Source organism: Kogia breviceps, chromosome 13 (genome assembly GCF_026419965.1).
Source record: "Kogia breviceps isolate mKogBre1 chromosome 13, mKogBre1 haplotype 1, whole genome shotgun sequence".
Lineage (NCBI taxonomy): Eukaryota > Metazoa > Chordata > Mammalia > Artiodactyla > Physeteridae > Kogia > Kogia breviceps.
Window position 1 is genome coordinate 78,360,544 of NC_081322.1, and position 23,782 is coordinate 78,384,325.

The following is a 23,782-nucleotide window of genomic DNA, read 5'->3' on the forward strand; positions in this document are numbered from 1 at the left end:
GGCAGAGTATGCCACTGAACTAGTTCATACCTTCCCCAAACCAAAGTTAAAACACGAAGTTCAGGAAAGTAATAATTAACAATTACTATTCCTAAAACTCTTGGACACAGAACAAACGCCAACTTTTCCTGGTATAATGAACACTAGGTTAACATTAAAAATCTGTGGCACAGGGCTTCCCTGGTGGCGCATTGGTTGGCAGTCCACCTGCCGATGCAGGGGACACGGGTTCGTGCCCCGGTCCGGGAAGATCCCACATGCCGCGGAGCGGCTGGGCCCGTGAGCCATGGCCGCTGAGCCTGCGCGTCTGGAGCCTGTGCTCTGCAACGGAGAGGCCACAACAGTGAGAGGCCCGTGTACCACAAAAAAAAAAAAAAAAAATCTGTGGCATAAATGCACCGTGGATGCACCATGGGGAAGCAAGCGAGCATCTTTCATCCCTCCATCCTCCCAGTCCATGGCTTGTCAGTGCTTAGAGAAAAGGAGCCACAGTTTGTGGTCCACAACCCAAAGGCCCCTCTGGAGTGTGGCGACAAGGGGAGCTCATTGGCAATTCTGTCAGACTGTGGCCTAGTTCCCAAAAGCTGGCATGAGAATTAACATGAGGAAGGGCCAGTGCCCAAGGCAGAGCATCAGCACGGTGGTAGCCAGGGAGGCTCCTGGGGCCATGTCTGGCGTCAGACCAGGAGGAATGTCAACCTACTTCCAAAGCATCCTCTGCCCCATGTCCAGAGTGACCCGTGGCAAAATTCTTCACTTGTGGTTACAAACTGGTTACTAGCTTTGAAGTCCCGTAAGGAACAGGACACGACTGTCAGTTTCAGAGTAAGATCCTCTATGCTGAACACAGCATCTGGAACATAGGAGATGTTCAATTTATATTTGTTGTAGGAATGGAATATCTGCTGAATGGCCACTCATTACTGTATTTCACAAACAAAAGATCACACAAATGCCAAGAAACGAGTCAATTGCATGGCAAAGCTTTCAGAAGAAAAAGTGTCCTTGAGAATAACATTATTTTTTAAGCTACAGCCTATAGTTAATAATTTCTAGTTCAAGTGACTACAGCAAATAAGTAGTCTCTACAGAGAAATTTTTGCAATAGCCCTATTGAAGCAACAGTTAAAAAGTCAAGTGATGAGCTCTCTCTCTCCCCCTTATCTCCCTGTCTTCCTCCCTCTCTCACTCTCGCTCTGTCTTCTTCAAAGGCACACTGCAGAGGAGGTGACTTTACTAACCTAATATCCACTCAACAATTGTTCAGTGAACATTTACCATATTTTGCAAAGTTGAGACAGACGTTGGCTATGCCCTCAACAGCTCCAGCTATTTATAAAAAGTGCTCTAATTAAGAGGTAAATACAAAGTGTAAGTTTTTATGTGAACTAAGCACACACTGAATATCAACCTTGCTTTTCAACTCAGAACAAAGCTGAAAAGGCAATGCTTATTAATGAGCCATATAATTTTATCATGAGGAGAAAATTCCATAATTCTGGAGAAAGTCAGATAATCTAAGGTCCTAGTCCGATTTTGCCTTAACTAAATGCATGACTTTGTACAAGTTGTTTAATCTTTAGGAATCTCAATTACTCATCTTTAAAAAATCAGACAAGATCTTTTAAGAGTTTTCCCTCAAAAATGATAACAGGGGGCTTCCCTGGTGGCGCAGTGGTTGGGAGTCCGCCTGCCGGTGCAGGGGATACGGGTCCGTGCCCCGGTCCGGGAGGATCCCACGTGCCGCGGAGCGGCTGGGCCCGTGGGCCATGGCCGCTGGGCCTGCGCGTCCGGAGCCTGTGCCCCGCGGCGGGAGAGGCCACGGCAGTGAGAGGCCCGCGTACCACAAAAACAAAAACAAAACAAAACAAAAAAATGATAACAGGACACTTAGATTTCAATCACTGAGTGTTACCTAAGGAATCTAAAAAATGCAGATTTTTATGGGTAATGTTAAACAGAAAACGTGATATTTTTAATATAACTGGCCATCTCCAAACATTTACAGATACTTGATGGAGTTTTATGTGACCACTGCTATCATCATATTAAACTCAAAAAGTATGTCCAAGACTCAATGGTGTCATGAAACTGTTCTTTTTAAAAGTACAAAGTATCAAAAGAAAAAAATATACAAGGCTTTAAAATACATCAGAACTACCACTCCTTCTTTGTGTGATTATTGTGGTGGTGAGCTATTATTTTGAAAAGGTACCATTTTATCACAAAGGTGAGACATGTATTTCATAGAAAACAGACATTATAAAACCAAATAGAAAATGTTAAAGAGTACTATTTGTAAATGGGCAGAAGACCTAAATAGACACTTCTCCAAAGGAGGCATACAGATGGCCAGTTGGCAAATGAAAAGATGCTCATCATCATTATTATTAGAGAAATGCAAATCAAAACTAAAATGAGGTACCACCTCACACCGGTCAGAATGGCCATCATCAGAAAGTCTACAAATAAATAAGTGCTGGAGAAGTGTGGAGAAAAAGGAACCCTCCTACACTGTTGGTGGGAATGAACTGGTACAGCCACTATGGAAAACAGTATGGAGGCTCCTCACAAAACTAAAACTAGAGCTACCATAGTAGCTAGTTCCAGCAATCCCACTCTTGGGCATATATCTGGACAAAACTATAATTTGAAAAGATACACGCATCCCTATATTCATAGAAGCACTATTTACAATAGCCAAGACATGGAAACAACCTAAATGTCCATCAACAGATGTATGAATAAAGATGATGTGGGGGGTGACTCTGTGTGTGTGTGTGTGTGTGTGTGTGTGTGTGTGTGTGTGTGTATATATATATATATATATATATATATATATATATATATATATATATATATATATATATATATAAAATGGAATACAACCCAACCATAAAAAAGAATGAAATAATGCCATTTGCAGCAACATGGATGGCCCTAGAAATTATCATACTAAGTGAAGTAAGTCAGAGAAAGACAAATACCATACGATATCACTTATATGTGGAATCTAAACTATGACACAAATGAACTTATCTACGAAAGCGAAACTGACTCACAGATATAGAGAACAGACCTGTGGTTGCCAAGGGGCAGGGGGGAGGGTTGGATTGGGAGTCTGGGATTACCAGATGCAAACTATGATATACAGAATGGATAAACAGCAAGGTCCTACTATATAGCACAGGGAACTAAATTAAATATCCTATAATTAACCATAATGGAAAGAATATGAAAAAGAATTTAAAAAGACTGCTATTTGTATACACATGTTTCCAGTCTGATTTAACTATGCTGTTCATTAAATTCATTAATTATGCATAGTTGTCTACCTAGCATAATTATGAAAATAGAAAAGTATCATAACATTAGAACATGAAATGATCTCACTCACTGTATGAGACCCATGAACTTGGCAATGCTTTCACAACTAAATGTTTTCATACCTGTTGACTTGTAAACACAAAAGCCATGCACTCTTTAGGGATTTTTCACAACTTTACTGAATAAGATGAAGTCAAGAGACAAGAAATTTCCACCAAATCTTTTTATATGGCCTGTATCACGTTTCTTACAAATTTGACTGTAGTGCTACTAATCGTAGAACAGAGATATTAAAGGGATATAATTAACGTGAACACATCTAGAGATCAGAAAATAATTCCTAGTTTCTCATCATGATTATTCAGTACAACCTAAACATTTTTGATAGAAAACTGTATATTAAAATAATTAATAATCAAAATGATCTTTCCTTTTGATGAAATGTATAAGCGAGCTTCAATTCGCGAAGTGGCCATGAATCATTTTTTTGATAAGTTATTTTGAAACCTAGAAAGATAAGACTGTAAGTGATGGGAAGGCTCCCAGGCCCCCAGTATATTTAACCCATAGACCAGTTGACTGATTGCACTCAAGCGCTCAAGGACTAGCTTTGTGTTCCGGTCAAGGAAGAGTTGAGATGGGGTGAGAGAGACAGTCCTCCTTTTATACAAGACTGTTCCAGATACAATTTTGAGATAGCTAAGGGCTCTCTTTGATGTTTTGCTTCCTCTCCTCTTCACCCTCTTCCACCTCTTAATTTTGCTTTTGCAGTGGCCCTCAGGGTCCGAAGTTCTCTAAAGTCTGATCTCCTACCAGTGCTGGCCTCATGGGTGTGTGACTTGGGTACTGTATGGGGCCCTGCGCCCAGACGGGCCCTATACCCAGATTGGCCCTACACATGGTTCAATGTTCTGCTGCATATTAACTGTTCTTAATAACTGTTGAACAAGGGCCCACACTTTTACTTGTACTAAGCCAAAATAAAAAATTACATAGCTACTCTTGTCTCCTATCCATAATGGTCCAGTCGATCATTAGCAACTATGCAAAAGAATAATCTTGAAGGAATATGCACTAATGTATGAAAAGCAAGTTACCCCTCAATCTTCTCAGAGGTTAGAGTTCCTCATATATCTACTTATGACCTTGGCTTATCATTTCACTGCTCAAGAACTCTGTCACTTCATCTTCAAAATAAGAACATCAAATTATAAACGATAAGTCACTTCCAATCTAAACAACCACACCAGTTCTATAAAACTGGGACCTGGGCTTTTAAGAATAAGGTGTTTTCAACTCAGGCAGAGTAAAAGATTACATGAAAATAATTTATACCATTAAATGGTCTGCTAGCCTGGTCAATTTACTTAATCACATCTGCGTGTTTTGTGGAAATTTCATTTATTCATCAAACATATACTTACACATCATATCTTTCACCCCGTTTATAAATTCCTTGTTAATTATCATGTCACTCCAGTAGACTACAGCCCCACAAGGAGATAAACTCCATATATCATATTCACATCTGTAGTCAGAGGACTTGGACACAGCAGATGCTCAAAAAATATTTGTTAAATGCAGGCATGCACAATTGGATGAACTGAGTACCTACTGCATGTCAAGTTTTGTGCTCAGTACTGGATATCCAAAGTTGACTAAGACAAGACCCCTACCCTCAAGGTTCAAATATTCTAATGGGACACAGAGAGAAAGAAACAAACCATGACAGACTGATACAATCAATCCTTTAACAGAAGCATACTGAAAGTAGAGGACAAAGGAGGAGTCATTTCACTTTGGCTGGTGGCATTGGGAGAGTGGAGACAACGTGTTATCTGAGTCTTAAAGCCTGAGTAAAGTCTAGGTAAATAAAAAGAAAAAGGGGAGAGAGAGGACATGCAAACACATGGAAGTGAGATGGAAATTAGCTTGAGGAAAACCAGAAGTGGTTCAGGGTGCTGGAAACAACATCATTTATGGAGGGTGATCAGAAACAAAGATAGGAAGTTAAAAGGAGCCACACAGGAAGATCCATTTCGAATAATGAATTTATCTTAAAGGTTATGATGAGTCATTTTAGGCTTTGAAACAGGGGGAAGGACCCACCTGGAGTTGTATTTTGAACAATCCCTTTCATTATAATATCAAGGGTACTGTTTAGTTTAGCTCCCGGGTTTCTGGGTAAGAATTCTACATTTTTCTCTTCAGTATTAGAGCAGTGAATGCTCATTTCAACCACTAGCGGATAAAAATCTGTGAAAACTCTCAGAAAAGTAAAGGAGCTGAAAAATGTGACCATGAGTAGGAAATTAGTGTAATTCTTGGCAACATGAACACTATGGCCCATAAAATAATAAGAACATCAGCAATAATAACAAAAAAACCCACAAGATAAGTCCTGGAAATTTCAAAATTCTTCCCAAATCAGTAAACAAGTCATCAGTATAATAAAGAATAAATAGATAAAAGGGATTCAAAATGCCATGTGAACAATGTTGGTGACACGTGAGGAGAAAGGAAGCAAAAGAATGGAGAACAGCTGTATAATTCAAGGTAAATAATTTTTTTAAAACATGGGTGGGGACCAGTGTTTACTAAACATGAAAGATTAATATCAGCAGAGGAAGGAATTGTTTGTTTTTAATCCAAGAGGTCATTGTGAACAATGAGGAAACAAAAAGAACATAGGTTACCATAGAAACCATTTAAAAAATACTAAAGCAAACTTCAGTACATCCAAAGAATTTAAAATCTTACATAAACCATTTCACCTTGACTCTGTCTGAGGCAGTTGTCAATTCCTCCTTCTCCCATTTTCGTTCATTTATTTGAGTAAAACAAACAAAATTATGATTTGTCTATCTTCAGAATTATGGCAAATATATTCTTACACGATAACTTCTAGCTAAATGAGTACATGATTAACTGAATCCTATGACTGATAACTGCTTAATTACAAAATGTCATGCAAAGATCAGGAACTATGTATTTAGGTGTGAATACCACATAAAAACTGTGTCAATATTCTCATTAGCTCCAATTAGAAGGAAAATATAAGAGAAAAATAATAACCTGGGGTGTGAATTGTTTCTATAAGGCTTTTAAGATATATCAGGAATATATCACATGACATTTAAAGTCTAGCACTTCTTCCCTTTATCGGTATCTATTACCTAAATTATACACTCATGAAACTCTAAAGTTCACGGGCACCTGTGTGGCCTTCATTTTCTTACAGAGGCCAACCCACGGCCCCAGGTTTGACTCAACACAGGCGGAGTTAAATAGCTACCAGCACAATGACTGAAAGAGTTCTCCCAAATGCAAACGCAGTTTTCCCAAATTCAATTACAGCATTTTGGGGAACGGCACCTACCACCCCAGTCTCGATGGAGGGCAATCCCAAAGTCGTCACAGTGATTCAGATAATCCAAACACCCTGAATGTCATACTTTCATTATGTCCTAGAGAAGCTAACTCAACAATGACCAAAGCAGTGAAAAGAGATGACACCGACTCCATAAAGACTTTCTCCAAAACAGGAGAGGAATGCTCTTAGTTTTGTTACGTGGAACGAGTCTAGAAAGATAAAGTCAAGGGGTGCAAATGGAGGTTTATGAGGGAAGGAGGTGCACTGAGATGCAAGTCACACAAAGGTGTCCAAAATGGCATCAGTGGACGCACCATTCTCACGAGGACAATCCTTCAGTTCATGGTAGGGCCCCCAACTCCACAAGGATGGAGAACTGATTAGGGCCTGAGTGAGAGCTAGTTTATCCTTAGGAGGCATTATTGATTGGGCTCAACATCAATACAGAATTTTATTTATATAATTAATTCTTAAGGAATTGCTCTTATCCAATTAACTTCAAAGGACCTTGCAACTCTTTACGGGCAACGCACAGGACCATTCTTTTATTCTTCCAGAAATGATTTTGAAACTATATGCATCAACTCAGGCCTGATATTTATATATAAAAAACATAAAAGCATCTTTTTATGTGCTATAACCATTGAAACCTGCACATGTAAAGAGCATTAACGGCATCAACACAATTGATCACTCCGTCCTTGAACTTTCTCCTTTGGTTGTCAGGGAAGCCTTCTGTCTTCTTTCTTCTGACCACATAGGCTGCAGCTCTCAGTCTCATATGTGGGGCTCTCCTCATCCTCCTGCCCCTGCTGTTGGATGTTCTAGTTCTCAAACCTCTTTTCTACCTATTCTTATTCCCTGGGTGGTGTCAGCCCACCCCACAGCTTTAAATACTCTCTGTGTGCTTATGATTTCCAAATGTTTTTTTCCAGCTGTGTCTTCTCCCTTGATCTCTACAGTCACAGACACTCAATTACTATCTTGGATGTCCACCAGGCATCTAAAATGTAACATGTCTCCCCAGCGCTCTTGATTTTCCTTCTCAACCTTATTCCCAACAGTCTTATATATTTCCTCATTTCCAAATGAAAAATGAAGGGGCGAACTTTCACTCCTCTCTCTCACACGCCACAGCCAATCCATCAGCAAAATCTTTGGGCTTCACTTTTGAAGTATACCTAGATTTTTACCACTTCTGTCTCTATCCACTGTTTAATATCTAGTCGAAGCCACTCTTATCTCTCTTCTGAGTTATCAGAGTTGACCCGCCTAGTCTCCCTGCTTCCACCGCTGAAAATCAGTCTGATATTAAGTATTTATATTATATTCACTCAACAATACTTATGAATTGTCCATGTGAGGAAATGGACTGTGCTCGTCAATGTAGGGCGCTGACATGCATTTGACCCAATTTCTACCTTCAAGGTAGTTGACATAATTTTAGCATTTGTACACTTTTGTGAATTTTGATTTAGCAGTTTTCTTTTTCTATTTGAGAGCCAATATTTTTACAGCCCTTTAAAAATCCTAAAGGCTTCAGGCACTTTCTCCATAATGCATAGTGGATAAAAGGCTCTGCAGAAGGAAAGGCTTGGAGGATAGGGCATTATACAAATGTAAATGCTTTAATATATTTAATAGTAATATGAACGTGTAATATATCTTTAGGAAGGAAAAATGTGTTTAAAGCACGACAGTTACAAAAACAACACACACGTCTGAGGGGTCAATACAGTCACCCATTCAGACTGGACAGGTGTCCTTAAAATGATTTTATGGTCAAAACCCAATTTTGATTAAAATTCAGTTAAAGATTTTTTAAAAGAAAGCAAATAGGGCTTCCCTGGTGGCGCAGTGGTTGAGAGTCCGCCTGCTGATGCAGGGGACACGGGTTCGTGCCCCTGTCCGGGAAGATCCCACGTGCCGCGGAGTGGCTGGGCCCGTGGGCCGTGGCCGCTGGGCCTGCGCGTCCGGAGCCTCTACTCCGCAACGGGAGAGGCCACAACATTGAGAGACCACAACAGTGAGAGGCCGGGTACCACAAAAAAAAAAAAAGAAAGAAAGCAAATAAAGTAGGAGCCAATTTAACTGGTTTCTTCCTTCGTTTTAACGTATGTTTTGACTAATCTCATCTTCGATTCCTTAATTTAGAGATCATGATTTATCTACTTGTTCATCAAGTATTTATTGAACTATGATGTTCCAAAATATCATTGTTTTGTGCTGAGTTTTGTGTTATATTGAAATTTGAGATGCTGTCATATAATGTCCATTATAGGAAGAAAGAGATTAAACCCAAAGGAGAATTTCAGCCTAAATATGATAAATGGATCTTTGACACTACTTTGTAGTTTAATAAGAAGATTCATTAAGTCAAAGCAACAAAACTTAATCTTTAAAGCACTATAAAAAATCAGAATCTTCACAAGATGGCAAATTTTTCCTACCAATGCTTATTTGATGTTAAGCTAAAAGAAAATTCAGTTTTCTTTAGTTATAGTTGTTTATTCTACTTTTCAGTAAGCTTTTTTTATTAGTCTGAGGGTTTGGTTTTTTTTTACAGTAAAATGGATTTATAGGAAATACTATATTTAACCAAAAAAGTTCAATGTTGATCATAAAAACAATTTTAGGGGAAGGCCACGATTATTTTTTTTTGAATAGTTAGCAAATTTCATAGATCTATCTCCAAGAGTAAATGTTTACTCCTTTCCTCATTTGTTTCTCTTTGATTTTATTCACAAGGTTTAAAAATCAAAGTTTAACCTTGCAGTCAACAATCCTTCTTTTTTATTAAATTGATCTCTGTGTGACACACTAGCCTCTGCCCATTTGAGTCTTCTCTGGCATTTACCACTTGCTCTGTAAGGTTGCATGGATGCCACCCTGCCTTGAAATAACCAACACGGATACTTTCATTTAAAAATCCTAGTAGATGATCTTCAAATGAAAAAAATGTAATTGATAAAAGTGAGTTAACAAACCCTTTTTAAGCAAACGTTATGTAGAAGCACTATGAAAAATGACAAAAGCCTTAAAACCTCTTGTCACTATCTTAAATCTGAACAGTTCCACATTTATTTTTTTAGATGTGATTTTAAACTAAAGTGACTCCACAAGCCACCTGTTAAATAGATTCCTTTAGTAAGCCTTTGAAAGCAGAAAATGTATATACTAATTATGTGCATTTAAAATTTAAAAATGCCCTGTATTATGCCAGTGTCTAATATTTGCTTTTATTTAAATATTTAAATATTAAATTGCTTATATTTAAATGGATGAAAAGTTACAGAAACATTCATTCTTCTTGCGAGCAAACAAGACTGCATTGCAGTCTGTCTACTCATCCATAATTCAGGATCCCAGCCTAAAACCTTATGCCCAAACAAGTACAAATATTGGCAAAGGTGAAATATTGAACTGCTACAGTAGCAGCTAAATTATGTGGCAATCTATGTGTGTGCCTTAATTTCGTAGCACTGGAAGTAAAAACTAAAAGCAGAAAAACAGTCAACAATTATGGTTGTAAACTAAATAAGCAAGAGAGGAAAGCCAAGTTACCATTATTCAATGTTACATTGTTACATGCTTTTTATTAGTTATACATGGAGCTGATATGACAATAAAACCCAAGGGGGGGGGGAATCATTAGTTACGTGGATTATCTATCCAGGCAAAGAGAAGAGGATTCTAGAAGAATGTTCTTACATATTTGAACTTTGAAAATAGCAACTCCAGTTCTATTTAAGTTAATAAAAATGTCCTGTTCCTCAAATAAGTTCCCTCACTTTTCTTAATTATCTGGGTAATAATGCCAGCCCTCCATTTACTAGGACCTTGGTCCCAGGTTTGGAGCTTCTAGCAGGCAAGAAAAGTTACTCAATACCCTCGGCAGAAGACAGGTCTCTGGCCGGCTGACTCTTGTTTGGGTTCAAAGCATCAGTAGGATGCACAGTGAGAGCTGAGATGAAGAGGAGGCCTTGCCAGCTGAATCGGCAAAATTAACCCAGCAGATCGATATGTTAACAGACAAATCCGCAGATCACCTTTCCTTCCAGCCCTGTCATTTGGCTTTGACTGTTGCAGGCTAGATGTGTTGCATCTTGTACAGACCTTACATTTTGTTGTCACCAATTACCTATTTTATGACATAATTGATGCTAAAAGGTAACGATAAGTATCTAGGGCTCAGGAATTTTCTCTCCTTCTGAATTGTAAGGTTTATTGTTCTAAATTTGTCAAGTACCTTTAGGACATGTTATAACTCTTTCTTATACTAGAAAGGAAAAATATTATACAGCAAGTATAGTCCCTTCATTAGGTAATAAAGTTACTTGCTTTATATAATACAGAATATATAAAAACGGTTAACATTCCTCCCCAAATCTGAATGACTAGCCCAATTTGCAACAAGCTGCCAGGCCTATGCCTTCTCACCCAATTTTCTTCCATGACAATCGGAACAGCTGACCATATGACATTATTTATAGTTTTTAAGGCACCTTTTGTGTATTACGTCAGTGAGCTTGACAACAATCTTGAGAGGGCTGAGCAGGGTGAAAACAGTCCACATTTTGCAAGTGGGGTCCCTAAACACATAGATGCTAATTAGGACATTTACGTCACAGGCCTAGGGTGCGGGGAGGGTGGGACTCCAGGGCTTTCCCCCACTCCACCCACCTCTCAAGCAAAACCATCTGTACATCCACGAAAAAAAACTAATGAACAAAGCACTGAGCCATCACTACCCTTCTCTCTCCTCTCACCCCGAACCATCACCTTAATAAAAAAATTTGTATTGATGTATAGCTGCTATGCAATATTATATAAGTTATTACAGGTATATAATAGAGTGATTCACAGTTTTTAAAGGTTATACTCCGTCTACAGTTATCATAAAATATTGGCTATGTTCCCTGTGTTGTACAATATATCCTTGTAGCTTATTTATTTTATACATAGTAGTTTGTACCACTTACTCCCCTACCCCTATATTCCCCTCCCCACTTCCCTCTCCCCACTGGTAACCCCTAATTTGTTCTCGATAACTGTGAGTCTGCTTCTTCTTTGTTATATTCACTAGTTTGTTGTATGTTTTAGATTCCACATATAACCAATATCCTACAGTATTTGTCTTTCTCTCTCTGACTTATTTCACTTAGCATAATGTCCTCCAAGTCCATCCATGCTGCTACATTACAAAAAAATAAAATAAAATAAAACACTGAGGCATCAGTACCCTTCCCTCTCCTCTCACTTCTAAGCACTACTTTAATAAAAAAAGAATTTTCATTCAAACCAAAATAAGTATAAAGAGTAGAGTGCTGGTAGGACCATAAACTGATTCTGAATTAAGTGTTTCAAACTTACTTTCTACACCTTTCCTTTGTTGTCAATATGTATCTGATCCACAGAATTTTCACACTTAATCATTCAAAGGAAAATCTGTTTCATTACCTAAGTATCTTCCCACACTTTTGCAAAGAACCCTAAGTTTCCCTGCCATCATTTTGAAGCTGAGGTTACAGGGGCACAAAATGGTTCAGTCATTTGTACCCAGGCAAACGGCAAAGATGGACAAGACAGAGTAAAGAACTCCAAGTTCAGTGTTCCATCCACCCAAGTGAAGATAGATGTACAACTTAAATTGGAGATCCTTGGCAATGGGGACACCCAGTCAAAGGTTTTTCAGCCTATGGAGGAGGTTTATGCCCACATATTCAGCAAGGATCTGGTCTTTTATCTAACCAGGTTCTTTGCAGCATGACAAGTGGGATTTTTCAACAATCAGTGGGAAACAAACGCCGCTTGCACTGAAGCATCACAAATCAGCCCAGGCAGATGAACGTGGGTGGGGGGGGTCACATGACTGCAGGAGCTTCAGTCAAATTGGTGGTCTCCGGTCAGACAAAGAAAAACACCCATTCCCACTGATAGCCTGATTTTCTATAAATCAGAGCATGTTCCGGGTCATGAACAGCCAGAGGTAAGAGTTTGGTCTGTATTTGAAAAGTGAAAAGTGCTTAACTGGAAATGACTGCTCGCGCGCATATTAAATGCATTAGAAGCCAGGAAAGTGGGGCTGTGACAGATTAATATGATGGTTGCGGTGCAAAGCCACATGCTCAAAAGCCAAGCTACAGTATTATATTCAAGCTCTCTTGACAAAGCCTAGAGCAAAACACTGCTAAGTATGGCCAATTTTATACCCTGAAAATAGCCATTTGAAGCCTGAGAGACTGTGACAAAAGAAGAAATATTTTCATATAGGTGTAGATGATGATTTTTTTTTTCTGGTTCCAGGAATACACATACTAAAGAATTTAAAAATTCACACTTAGGAATTCATCTATGAGCCGTCATAACATTTCACTGTTAACTCTCTTGTGTAAAACCATTTGGTGCTGGAGAAAAAACACAGGTGAAGGACGGGGTTCCAGTCCACACAGGGCCACTGGCCATTAATTTCGTCAGGTCATGACACCCCTCTGGGCCTTTTTGCTTCTTTTTGCTTAAAGACTTTCTAGATGTCCAAGAGCTTTCTCGCTGGGATAAGTAAACCACTGGTTTACTTATTTGACTGTAGCATATAATTATTTGTCCACCATTGTCATGATATCATTGTCAGGGCCTTGTCATGGTGCTGTATCGTCATTTTTTGATTGAAAGACAGTTTGCCGATGACTCAGTTCTCAGCCAGACACTGAACTGAACAGCCATTAAGGTCACACTAATGCAGACACAAAACCAAAAAAGGAGCTTTGTCTTCTTTTCTTCTTAAAGAAGACAGGATCTTAAAATAGCATGGACTAGTTTGAAAACACTAGGATAAAAGCCATCGTGGTGCTATTCCTTGCTGCAGCTTCATAAAATTGAATAAAAATGCAAGCAAACCGAAGAGAATCTGAGGTAAGTCAGCATTTAAAATTTAAAGCATATGAGAAAACAAAACAAAAAACCCCTGACGTTTCCGCCCCTTACCTTGCAGCCTTTGCATCACATTGGCGATGTCCCGAGAAGCCCGCGAGGCTGTCCTGGAGGCTGCCATGGCCCCACCTTGGCATGGAACCACCACTGGAGACTCTTTGGCTGACGCAGTGCAGTCCTAGGCCCCTCCAGAAAACATACTTGACCTTCTCCAGTTCTATCGAGTCATGGACGAATCCCAGGCACTCACAGCAGTCAGTGAAGATCTCCCAGAAATCCAACCACTTCTTTTTTCTTCTTTTGCTTTAAGACTGTCCTCTTAAATGAACTCAGGAACCTGAAAACCAAACAGAAAAGGTTCAATATTTTAAAAACATCTATATAGGTCACCCGAGTACAAAAAGTAGAGCTATCTTTATTCAATTTGAAGAGATGATTCATCTCTTATTTCTGAAGTGAAATAACTAATGTACAAATACTTATAAACTATAAAGTAGTAGGCAAATATGAGGAATTCTCATGGTACTTGATAAACACATAATCAAAACATACACAGTAAAATTAGTTGCCAAAAGGAGAAATGTTCATTTTTTTTCCATGTTTTCTTTTTAAACTAGACCTTTTTCATTGATCTATGAAAGTGAAAGTACCTGTATTCAAAACGCCGGTTCTATTTCTTAATATTCACAGGTTCTCTTATCTGGGCTATTTTAGCCTGCTTTGCACACCTATTTTGCTCCGTTGTGTTTGTACACTTTTTAGGAATGAGATCAGATCTTAGCTCCTAAAATTTGATGAACTGAAACAGGATAAATATAAAACTATTTCATTCTAGAAATTCAAATTTCAAATCTTGTCATTTCAGAAGACAAATGAGTTTGATCTAGCTTTTCCCTCCCCATAGAAAGATTCTAAAGGAAGTTGGAAGGCTGGTGTGGGATGGTGGGGCTAACAGAGAGGACAATTTCCCTCCAACCCCTTTCCTTCCTGTATTCTCTGCTTTGGTCAAGTTTAATTCATCATGCTGGACTGGGGGAGGTAAAAAAGAGATCAGAGAGTAGTTGATGAAATCTTGACATGGAGACGTGTACTTTTTCGAACACGAATTTCCTAATCCTAGGGTTAGCCGAAGAGGAGGTCTTGCCATGAACAGGACCACTGATGACAGAAAGAAGAGGAGGGTGAAAAATGTACCCAGAGAAAGAAATTTAACCAAGACACCAAACCAAGGGGGCTTATGTGAGCATGATACTTTTACAATTCATACTCATCTCTGGGCTATGATGATGAAGGTGAAGAAAAGAAACGGGGCGGGGGCAGGGGAGGATGGCAAAAGCAAGACTGTAAAGAGAACACAGCGCATCTATGCGTGCGGTCCACCTTCATCTATGGGACGGTCCAACTTCGGCCAGGAAATAAGAGGAGTCTACGAGTGCTATCAAACGTTATAGCGTGAATGTGTGGTCCTAAAACTTGTGTCATGTGTGAAGAATTGGTTAAGTAATACAGTGTAATTACAGATTACAACTGATTTTTAAAATGGCGTTAACACTAGTATATACTGGGATCTAGTTAGGTTCTACGAATAAGCTGATAACATCTTTTCAGACCACTACCTCAAAAAGGATGTAAAGCATTGCACACTGCTGCTGCCCTGCACGTTTCTGGGGCCAGAAAGGGTGTACCGGTCACTTAGGAAGTTAGGGGTCAGTGGTGCAGTGAATAGCACTGACTGGTAAGAAGGCAAAGACAGACTTCTCCTGGCTACTTGCAAAGATACAGAAAGTAGGCCCAATACTTGGCAGCTTCTAGGCTAGAGAGGTACGCCTCAGTGGGTGGTTCCCGCAGGGATTCTCAGAGGAGAAATAATTAGTAATGGCGGCCCTCATGCCTCAAGGCCTGCAGCCCTACTGGAGCCGTACACCCATTTGCAGCCTTCACGTCCTGGGGAAAAACTTTCCACCAGCCCACATACCAAAGCTACCTTAATTTGAAGACTGATAGACAGTGAGAAGTGCCTAAGGAATCTTTCAAATGGCTCCCCTGAGCTGTTAGAAAGCTAGGTTCTCCAAATGCAAGAGCACAGCTTTCTGAAATCTAGCTAGTAGCTACATATACACTGAGTAGGGATGAGGGAAGAAATTCATTATAATTTAGCCACCCCATGCCAGGCCCCGCGCAGCACTGGAGTTCACAGATGATCAAGACGTGGCCCCCACCATCGATCAAGAATTCGAGAATTAAAATCAGAGAATGGCCTATGAGCCATTACATGACAGATCACCACCCTCCCACCTCTTCTAGTTCACATTCATGTTCACAGTAGAGTAATCCTGAGATACTTCCCTCTCTCCCTCCCTTTTTTTTTTTTTTTTTTTTTTTTGTGGTACGCGGGCCTCTCACTGTTGTGGCCTCTCCCATTGCGGAGCACAGGCTCCGGACGCGCAGGCTCAGCGGCCATGGCTCACGGGCCCAGCCGCTCCGCGGCATGTGGGATCTTCCCGGACCGGGGCACGAACCTGCGTCCCCTGCATCGGCAGGCGGACTCCCAACCACTGCGCCACCAGGGAAGCCCTCTCCCTCTTTCTTTTGATGCCTCTTTAAACTCAGAATTTCTCTGCCTGTGTCCAACTTTAGCTGATATACACAGTCTTACTTCCACAGTATAACTAACACATTCTGAGCATCAGAGTTCAAGGCTCGGGGAACAGGATGAATAGGATACACAGCTTACGGCTTGAGGAGCATAGAACACAGTGGAAGATACAATATAGAAAAGCTATTATAACAAAACCATGGGTACAAGCAAATATAGAAATGAAGGATACAAAGGACGGGCACTAAACCCATTTGGAGGTTCTGAGAGTGTCCTGGGAGGAAGCTAGCCCCTGGCCTGAGCTGTGGTAAAGGGCTTAGAGGTAGTCAGGTGAAAAATACAAGATGCATGCCAGGCAGGACGGGTAGCCTGATCAAAGGCATGGACACAAGGAACAGCATGATTGGTACATGCAGAACTGCCAACAGTCAGTGAGGGACTCCACCAGGTGACATTCTGGGGCTGAGGTTGGCACAGGACGGAGCAGCCAGATGGCTAAGCCCTATGTGTTCTGCCGAGAAGCTGGTCCTGAGTCTCCAGGAGGCAACAGGAAACCTGGAGGGATTTTGAAGCTGGACGTGACCACATGTGATGGAGGTTATTCTAGCTACATTTTTCTTTTAAAGTACATTGCTCTTTTTCTTTTTTTTTTAAATTTTATTTATTTATTTTGGGCTGCGTTGGGTCTTTGTTACTGCCCGCATGCTTTCTTTAGAGGCGGCGAGCGAGGGCTACTCTCCCTCGTGGTGCGCGGGCTTCTCGTTGCGGTGGCTTCTCCTGTTGCAGAGCACAGGCTCTGGGTGTGCGGGCTTCAGTATTTGTGGCACGTGGGCTCAGTAGCTGTGGCTCGCAAGCTCTAGAGAGCAGGCTCAGTAGTTGTGGCGCACGGGCTTAGTTTCTCCCCAGCATGTGGGATCTTCCTGGACCTGGGCTCGAACCTGTGTCCTCTGCACTGACAGGCGGATTCTTAACCACGGCGCCTCCAGGGAAGCCCACACTAGGTACATTTTTTTAAGGGTGTATCTGAGGTTGACAGCTCAAAGTTCCAGGAAGATCTGTTAGGAAGGTATCTCAGGCGCCCAGGTGGAAGATGATAGATGATGAGAGACTGAAACAGGATGGTGAAAGGAGGGTAAAATCCAAACAAATCTTGAGGAGGCAAAATGTGCAGGACTTGGTGACTGGGGGCAGACAGGGAGTGGGGGCTGAGGTAGTCAGGGGATCGTGAATGACTCTCAGGGCTCTGACTTGAGATTCTGTGGCCCACGGTGCCATAGGCTGAGCTCAGCAGTACAGGAGCTACGCAGGTTACTATTTCCCCAAACTCTGCACTTCATACCCTCACATCCTTGCTGAACAGTGTCTTAATTACCCCTCCACACGCTCAGCTGAGCAAATCCAAAGGCTCACTGGACCCAGCCCAGGACCCACGCTCCGCGCGAAGCCAGTGCTCACACAGCAGCACACTTTCAGCAATTCCCTCCACTCCTCCAGCACCAACAAGCCACACTATGCGAAGTAAGACCTGTCTTATAATCCTTATCAGTTAGTCTTATCTCCCTCTAACCAGACCATGAACATTTTGCAGCCATAGAGATTATAACTCTTGCTGTTTTGACATCCCACCCACTGATATTAACTAGATCCCCGAACATATCCTAGCCCCCAGGACATATTTTTGTTTTACTGAATCACTTTCACTCTCACTCCTTTGGCGGAGTGAGTCACGTAAGTGTCTAATTTTACATTTAATTATTGTTTTCCTCTATTCATCACTAAAGTATGAACGTGTAGTTTTCTACAGGACTACCCTCAGAAAACTCCTTCCTCCCCACTGCAAACGATGTGGATGCAACATCCTTCCCTTTTTAGACATGAGTAAATATTTTGCTTTTACCGCATGTACACATATATTTCCTATTTTGTGAAACTATGATATTCTTGCTTTTTACTGATACTTAAATTTAAAGGGCCATGTGATTTGATAAAAATTTCAAATTAATCAGACAAAGATAATAAAAGGAGATCTTTACAAGATGTGTGTTCTGGATGTTAGAAGATGTGAGTTTAGACTTAGCTTTGCTCTGACTAGCTGGATGATATTGAGCTGGTTCTGTGTATGGAGGTCCTCAACAGCCACCTGACACGGGATCGTGGTAACGAGAAATGCACAGACTCTGCACTAAAAGAGACACGGAGCTGAGTCTTAATTCCGCCTCTTCCTGTCCATGTGGGCATGACCTACAGAACTAGGACATGAGAGGAACGTCCAGCACCGTCAGTGATCTCACTAGTCCCAGGCTAATTAAGAGTTTTTAATCAGGTGCAGGCTATTGGGCAGGGGGCGGGGCGGGGGGGGGAGGAAGAGAGGGTGAGGGATGGGAAGCGAGACTAGGGAGACACTGATGGGTTATGTGCCAATTAATAGTGCTTGCACCACCTTCTAATCATTTCCAGGGAAGAAACTAAAATTACAAAGCAGCTAATTATATCCACCACACCTAGCAGAGAGGTAAGATTCCTGTATTTATTATGCCACAGAGCAAATGTATTGAGAAACCACGTGTAAAGGACACCGGTACTGAGTAAATAGCAGTGAACAAGACAGATAAGCCCCTCTTAGAGTTTATGTACCAGAGTGGGGGATGATACAAACAATTATTACAACAAAGTAGGTTGCGTATTGTAATGGAGAAATCCAGGGTACTGTGGGAGCAAAGAGAATACCCTACCACTACCATCTGCTGCATTTATCATGCGGGATGCAGAGGGAATTTAGAGTGTCTGCTACCTGGGATTCTCCTATCTGAACAATGTACTCTTCTTAACACCAACACCTGTGAAAAGCACGGGAACGAATCAGCACAACTTGACTTTTCCAGTCTCTAAACAGAATGGACAACTGGCTGCTAAAGCAGTTTCCCATTTGTGCTGTTAAAAAGGAATACAGGGGCTTCCCTGGTGGCGCAGTGGTTGAGAGTCCGCCTGCCGATGCAGGGGACGCGGGTTCGTGCCCCGGTCCGGGAGGATCCCACGTGCCGCGGAGCGGCTGGACCCGTGAGCCGTGGCCGCTGAGCATGCGCGTCCGGAGCCTGTGCTCCGCAACGGGAGAGGCCACAACAGTGAGAGGCCCGCGTACCGCAAAAAAAAAAAAAAAAAAAAAGGAATACAGTAGGAAAATACTAGAAGAAGCACTGCTAAGCCACAAGACTACATCTTCAAGCAATGCAACTGAGGTTTTTAATATTAGGGAACTGAAGCAGAAAGTTCCAGCCCCTGCAACAACCAGAGATGATATGGCTCATTTCTAGCTGAAAAAGATGAGCTGAGACCATAAAATGTAAACCGATTCACAACCCTAGGAAGTGTTACTTCATTAGATGTCTAAATATGTCCAACAGCACTCCTATTAAAATCCACTACTAAACAAAAATTTTAAAAGCTAATGAATACATTTCAACCCCCCCTTCTATCTAAGTCCTTTGCTGGAGGGAGTCACAAAAGTGTCTAATTTTACATTTAATTATTGTTTTTCTCTATTAATCCTTTAGTAACGGTACTAATTAATGAATGCTAAGATGGCTAAATGGTGGGGAAGAAGAGGGACATCCTGCAGTGAATACAAAAATATTACTGATGCCTGTGTACGGGCCACCAGTGAATAGCGCTGGTAATTATTCACTCATGAACTTTACAGGGTAACAATTAAAAATTGGTCCTTTCCCTGGAAGAACAAAAATATGTAGAAGTACTCAAAAGATGAAGTACAGAGCTGATTAGCATGACAGATACTATGTCATGATTGAACATTTTTTTGTAAGCCTGGAGTATAAATCTTGCCCAAAGATACCTGCTACCTTCCTCCTGTGCTTTGCTAGAGTCTATACTGCACTTCGTGCCAAACATGAGTTCTCACTGGTTTAGACCACAAGGAAGGACACAGTAAACACATTTCAGAGGAGATATGCAGACTTCCTCAAAGGGGAGCCTTGGCTCCTGCACGCCTGTCTTCAGACCACAGGGTGTGACTGCTGTATCTAGCGTTGGTGCCGTCTGCCCTGGGGAGAAATTGCTAACCAACCTTGCCCAGTCATGGGTTTCTTACATCTGGTTTCAGTGACACCTCCCTTCATCTCCAAGTAGCTGTGTGGGCTGCATAATGATCAGAGAGCAGGTCCTACTGTAGCACCCTCCCCACTTAGCACAAACAATTCTTGAACATTTTTAAATGATGAACTACCTTTTCTCAATCCTTACTCCTTTGCACAGAAGAATCAAGTGGAAAAAAATTCTTACGTGGGGGACGGGGACAGAAATAAACCAGTTTGTGAAAAAATCATCAGTTAAGACAGATAAAAGTGAGGCTATAATGTAATAACTGAGCAAACATTTTCAAAGGCTAGCAATATTATTATCTGAGTCAGTCTGAAGATGTGCCTTTATCTTCAGCCTGAAATATATTAAGTTAGTGTTGATCTGGCACATTTTGTTCTAAACTTGCCACAAAGTAATAAACAGATCCAAAAATGCAAGAAAAAAACAGATATGTTTTTTATTACACTGTTCTGGTGATGTCAGGAACTTTTTATCCAGCCTATTTATCTTTTTCATCATGGAGAACAGCAAGCCTCTCAAAGAACAATCCTCATGACTCATGGTTAAATCAGCATTTTACACAGAGGTGGGTCATATTAATAATCTTTGCTTAATTGAAAATTATTATATTTCTCATGCACAAATCTGGCTCCTGAATACAAATGCTTTCTTTGGAAAAGTAGCTCTCAGATGAAGACAAAAATAGATACCCATTAAAGAAGAGAGAAAAAAAAAACATTGGTTTTGAACTCTCAACATTTACAGAAAATTTTCAGATGCATACAGGTTTTCTACCACAAACTGAGAAGCTCAGAAATGGACATTCTGGGATGCTAAGACCGGTTTCACAGCTGGTGTCTTTTTCTCACCAGGGTTGAACCTGACTCTATTTGTGGAAGAGGGCCTGAACTTGCAGCCTGCAAGCTCTGTTATCCGAGGTAGCCCGCTGAACCCCGTTTCCCAGCCGGCTTTCTTTCCTTGATGGCTAATAGCTGCTTTATTTTGCGTATTTTCCTGCCCTTTGCCATACACCTGCCGCTCTGTGAACCACCATTTCACAGAACTCCCTCCGGCAGTGATGCAAAATCTGTCTGAAACGTGTCTTTCTGGAGAGGAGATGAAAGTTATCTTGCCCTCTAGCGTAGGGTCCGCCTGCCAGAAATCGCAGGGCGACAGCTGGAGTAGAGTCTGAAGCCCCGGCCTCCGCTGTTCTTCAAGCCCCGGGCCGTGCTACCCATTTCCCCTCCCCCAGCTCTTCCTAAAATAGTCGGCAGTGGAGGAAGGGAGGCTCCTGGAATTTGTTCAACGCCCTGCGTCTCCCATCTGATAGTAGCAACAGTCTCGACCATCGCAATAAGAGGGTGGCTGCCTTTTTCTTCTGCATCACTGGACCCCAGAAGAAGTGCCACAAGCGGAAACGACAACTCAGAGGGGGGATATTAATAGGGGTATCTACGCACGAGGTGCAAGGAGGACGCTCCCCACCTCCGTCTCTCCTCATCCTTGAGTATCACACACGTACACACACCACCGCCACCATCACCATCCTCTCCCTCCCATTAAGCACGCACGACCCCGAGCACGCACGTACAAACTTGCTTACAATCTGTCTGCAATTTGTGCTGCTTGCACCCATATTCTCTCTCTCCTTCCTCTCTCCCTCCCTCCTTCCCTTTACCTTCTCTCTCTCTCGGGCTCGTTCTGGTTCCAGGTAGCGCAGCGAGCGCAGCGGCGGTGCCGGCGCGCGCTCTGGGCCGGCCGTGGTGGCGGGAGCCGGGGCGCGGCTGCAGGGCTGCGGGGCGCCGGGCGGCCCTGGTGACCGAGTACAACACGCCGGGCCGGCTGCCGGCCGGCGGCGGATCCGCGGCCGCGCTCCCGGGCCCGCTCGCACACTCACTCACTCCTGCGCCCAGCTGCTCGGCGGCTCTGCCCTCCCTCTGCAAGCGGTCCTCCTTCCGGGTGCACCCTGGGGGTTCAGGCCTCCTCCCACTCCCCCGCCCCCGCACTAAAGCTCCCTTCGGGAAGGTTGGCTAGGCGGGCTCAGCCCCCAGGCAGGTTCCCGGCGCGACCCGTGCGCCGCCACGCCCCTCCCCGCGCCCCGCGCCCCGCGCCCGGCTCCGGGATGCGCTGGTCCCTGGCAGAGCCCGGGGCGGGGGCGGGGGGCCGAGCCTCTCTCACCCGCTCCCCTACCTCCCGGAGAAGCACGGCCTCCGGCGTCTCTCCGCAGCGGCAAAGCCTTTCCGGGAGCCTCCGTCTCCGGGAGCCTTTCCACGGGGTCCACCTCCCGGGGGTCGAGGAGGAGAGAAATGGCCGAGAGCGCTGGGAAGGGGATTCGCTGCCCCGGCTTGCTAACTTTGCCTGGGGTTTTCACTGCCCTGCTGACCTTTCTGAGCAGAACCTATCTTGAAAGGCTGGAGAGGTTCCCTGATGGTCCCGGGAAGGAAGTGGTGCGGTTCAATGAGGACGTGCCTCTGGCTCCTTTTAAATCAACTTTCAAAAAGATCCTAACGGCTGACCTTTTGGCTGTCCAATCAGTAGCATATAATTTTAGGAAGACTGGTCAGACTATAGATTTTTGTTCATGTGGTTTATAAGGCTTAGGTTTCCTGACAAGACACCCGACATCTGAATCGTATTTATTCTTGGTTATTCGTTAAGATGACGCTGGAGAACTAGCTTCAGGTTCTTCCCTCACGCTCTCCCTGAGGCTTTCATCGCAAGTCCTTCTCATGGTGTTGAGGAGAGTCTGGGGTTGCCTAGTAGCCTTCTGGAGAATTTATCTTGTTGTGGTTTTATGGTTTCCAAGCACAGTCAAACATAGTCTCTCCTCACCAACAACGAAGCCCAAGTCCAACAGGATTGTGGCAACTCAAATAATCGAAGCTACGTTGCAAGAATCTTAAAAATAATAATTACCTTCTCGAATTTTCTATCTGAAGATAGGTTTTCCTATTCCCTACATTTGCAGAATGGAAGGATGGGGCTTTAAAGTGGATGAAGCTTTTCTTGGCCTCCTGCCTTTCCCTCCTCACCTGCTGCCAACACGCCACTGATTCGTTTTGCATTTTCTTCAAATTCTCTTCCTCTTGGATTCCATCGAAATAATATCTGACATGAATCTGGTAAACTCACCTGATGTGTTATCTCTCCTTGTGTTTACATATTTCAGAGGCCAAAGAATGATCTCTAAGTACAGCCCTGCTTGCACTAGGGAGTCGCGCCTGGAGAGGGGATGTTTGGAGAGGGATCTCTCTCAACATATCCTGCCTCTGCGTCAGGGTGACACTCACCGTGGATGCCCAGAGCTTCTTGTGGAGATAACGGGCCAGAGCCAAGTGGTGCCGGTTGGGCCCCTCTGCCTGGGTGGGACCCGACTGAGATGCAAGGTGCAGGCCTGCCACTCAGGAGGAAAGGATCTGACTGAGTTCTTCCCGTCCATCTGTGCTTTCATCTAAGCAACT

At 42.5% G+C, this 23,782-nt stretch overlaps 1 protein-coding gene across 1 annotated transcript in view; it reads right to left on the minus strand.

The window, feature by feature from the left end:
* The window catches only part of SYNE1 (spectrin repeat containing nuclear envelope protein 1), a 451,782-nt gene extending 429,074 nt beyond the window's left edge, over window positions 1–22,708 (minus strand). The window contains exons 1-2 of the mRNA XM_067011034.1: window positions 22,512–22,708; window positions 13,685–13,967 (exon numbers count right to left, since the gene is read on the minus strand). Coding sequence (XP_066867135.1) covers window positions 13,685–13,751 — 67 coding nt within the window. The 5' untranslated portion in view covers window positions 13,752–13,967; window positions 22,512–22,708. The remainder of the gene's footprint in view (window positions 1–13,684; window positions 13,968–22,511) is intronic.
* Between the last annotated feature and the right edge of the window lie 1,074 nt (window positions 22,709–23,782).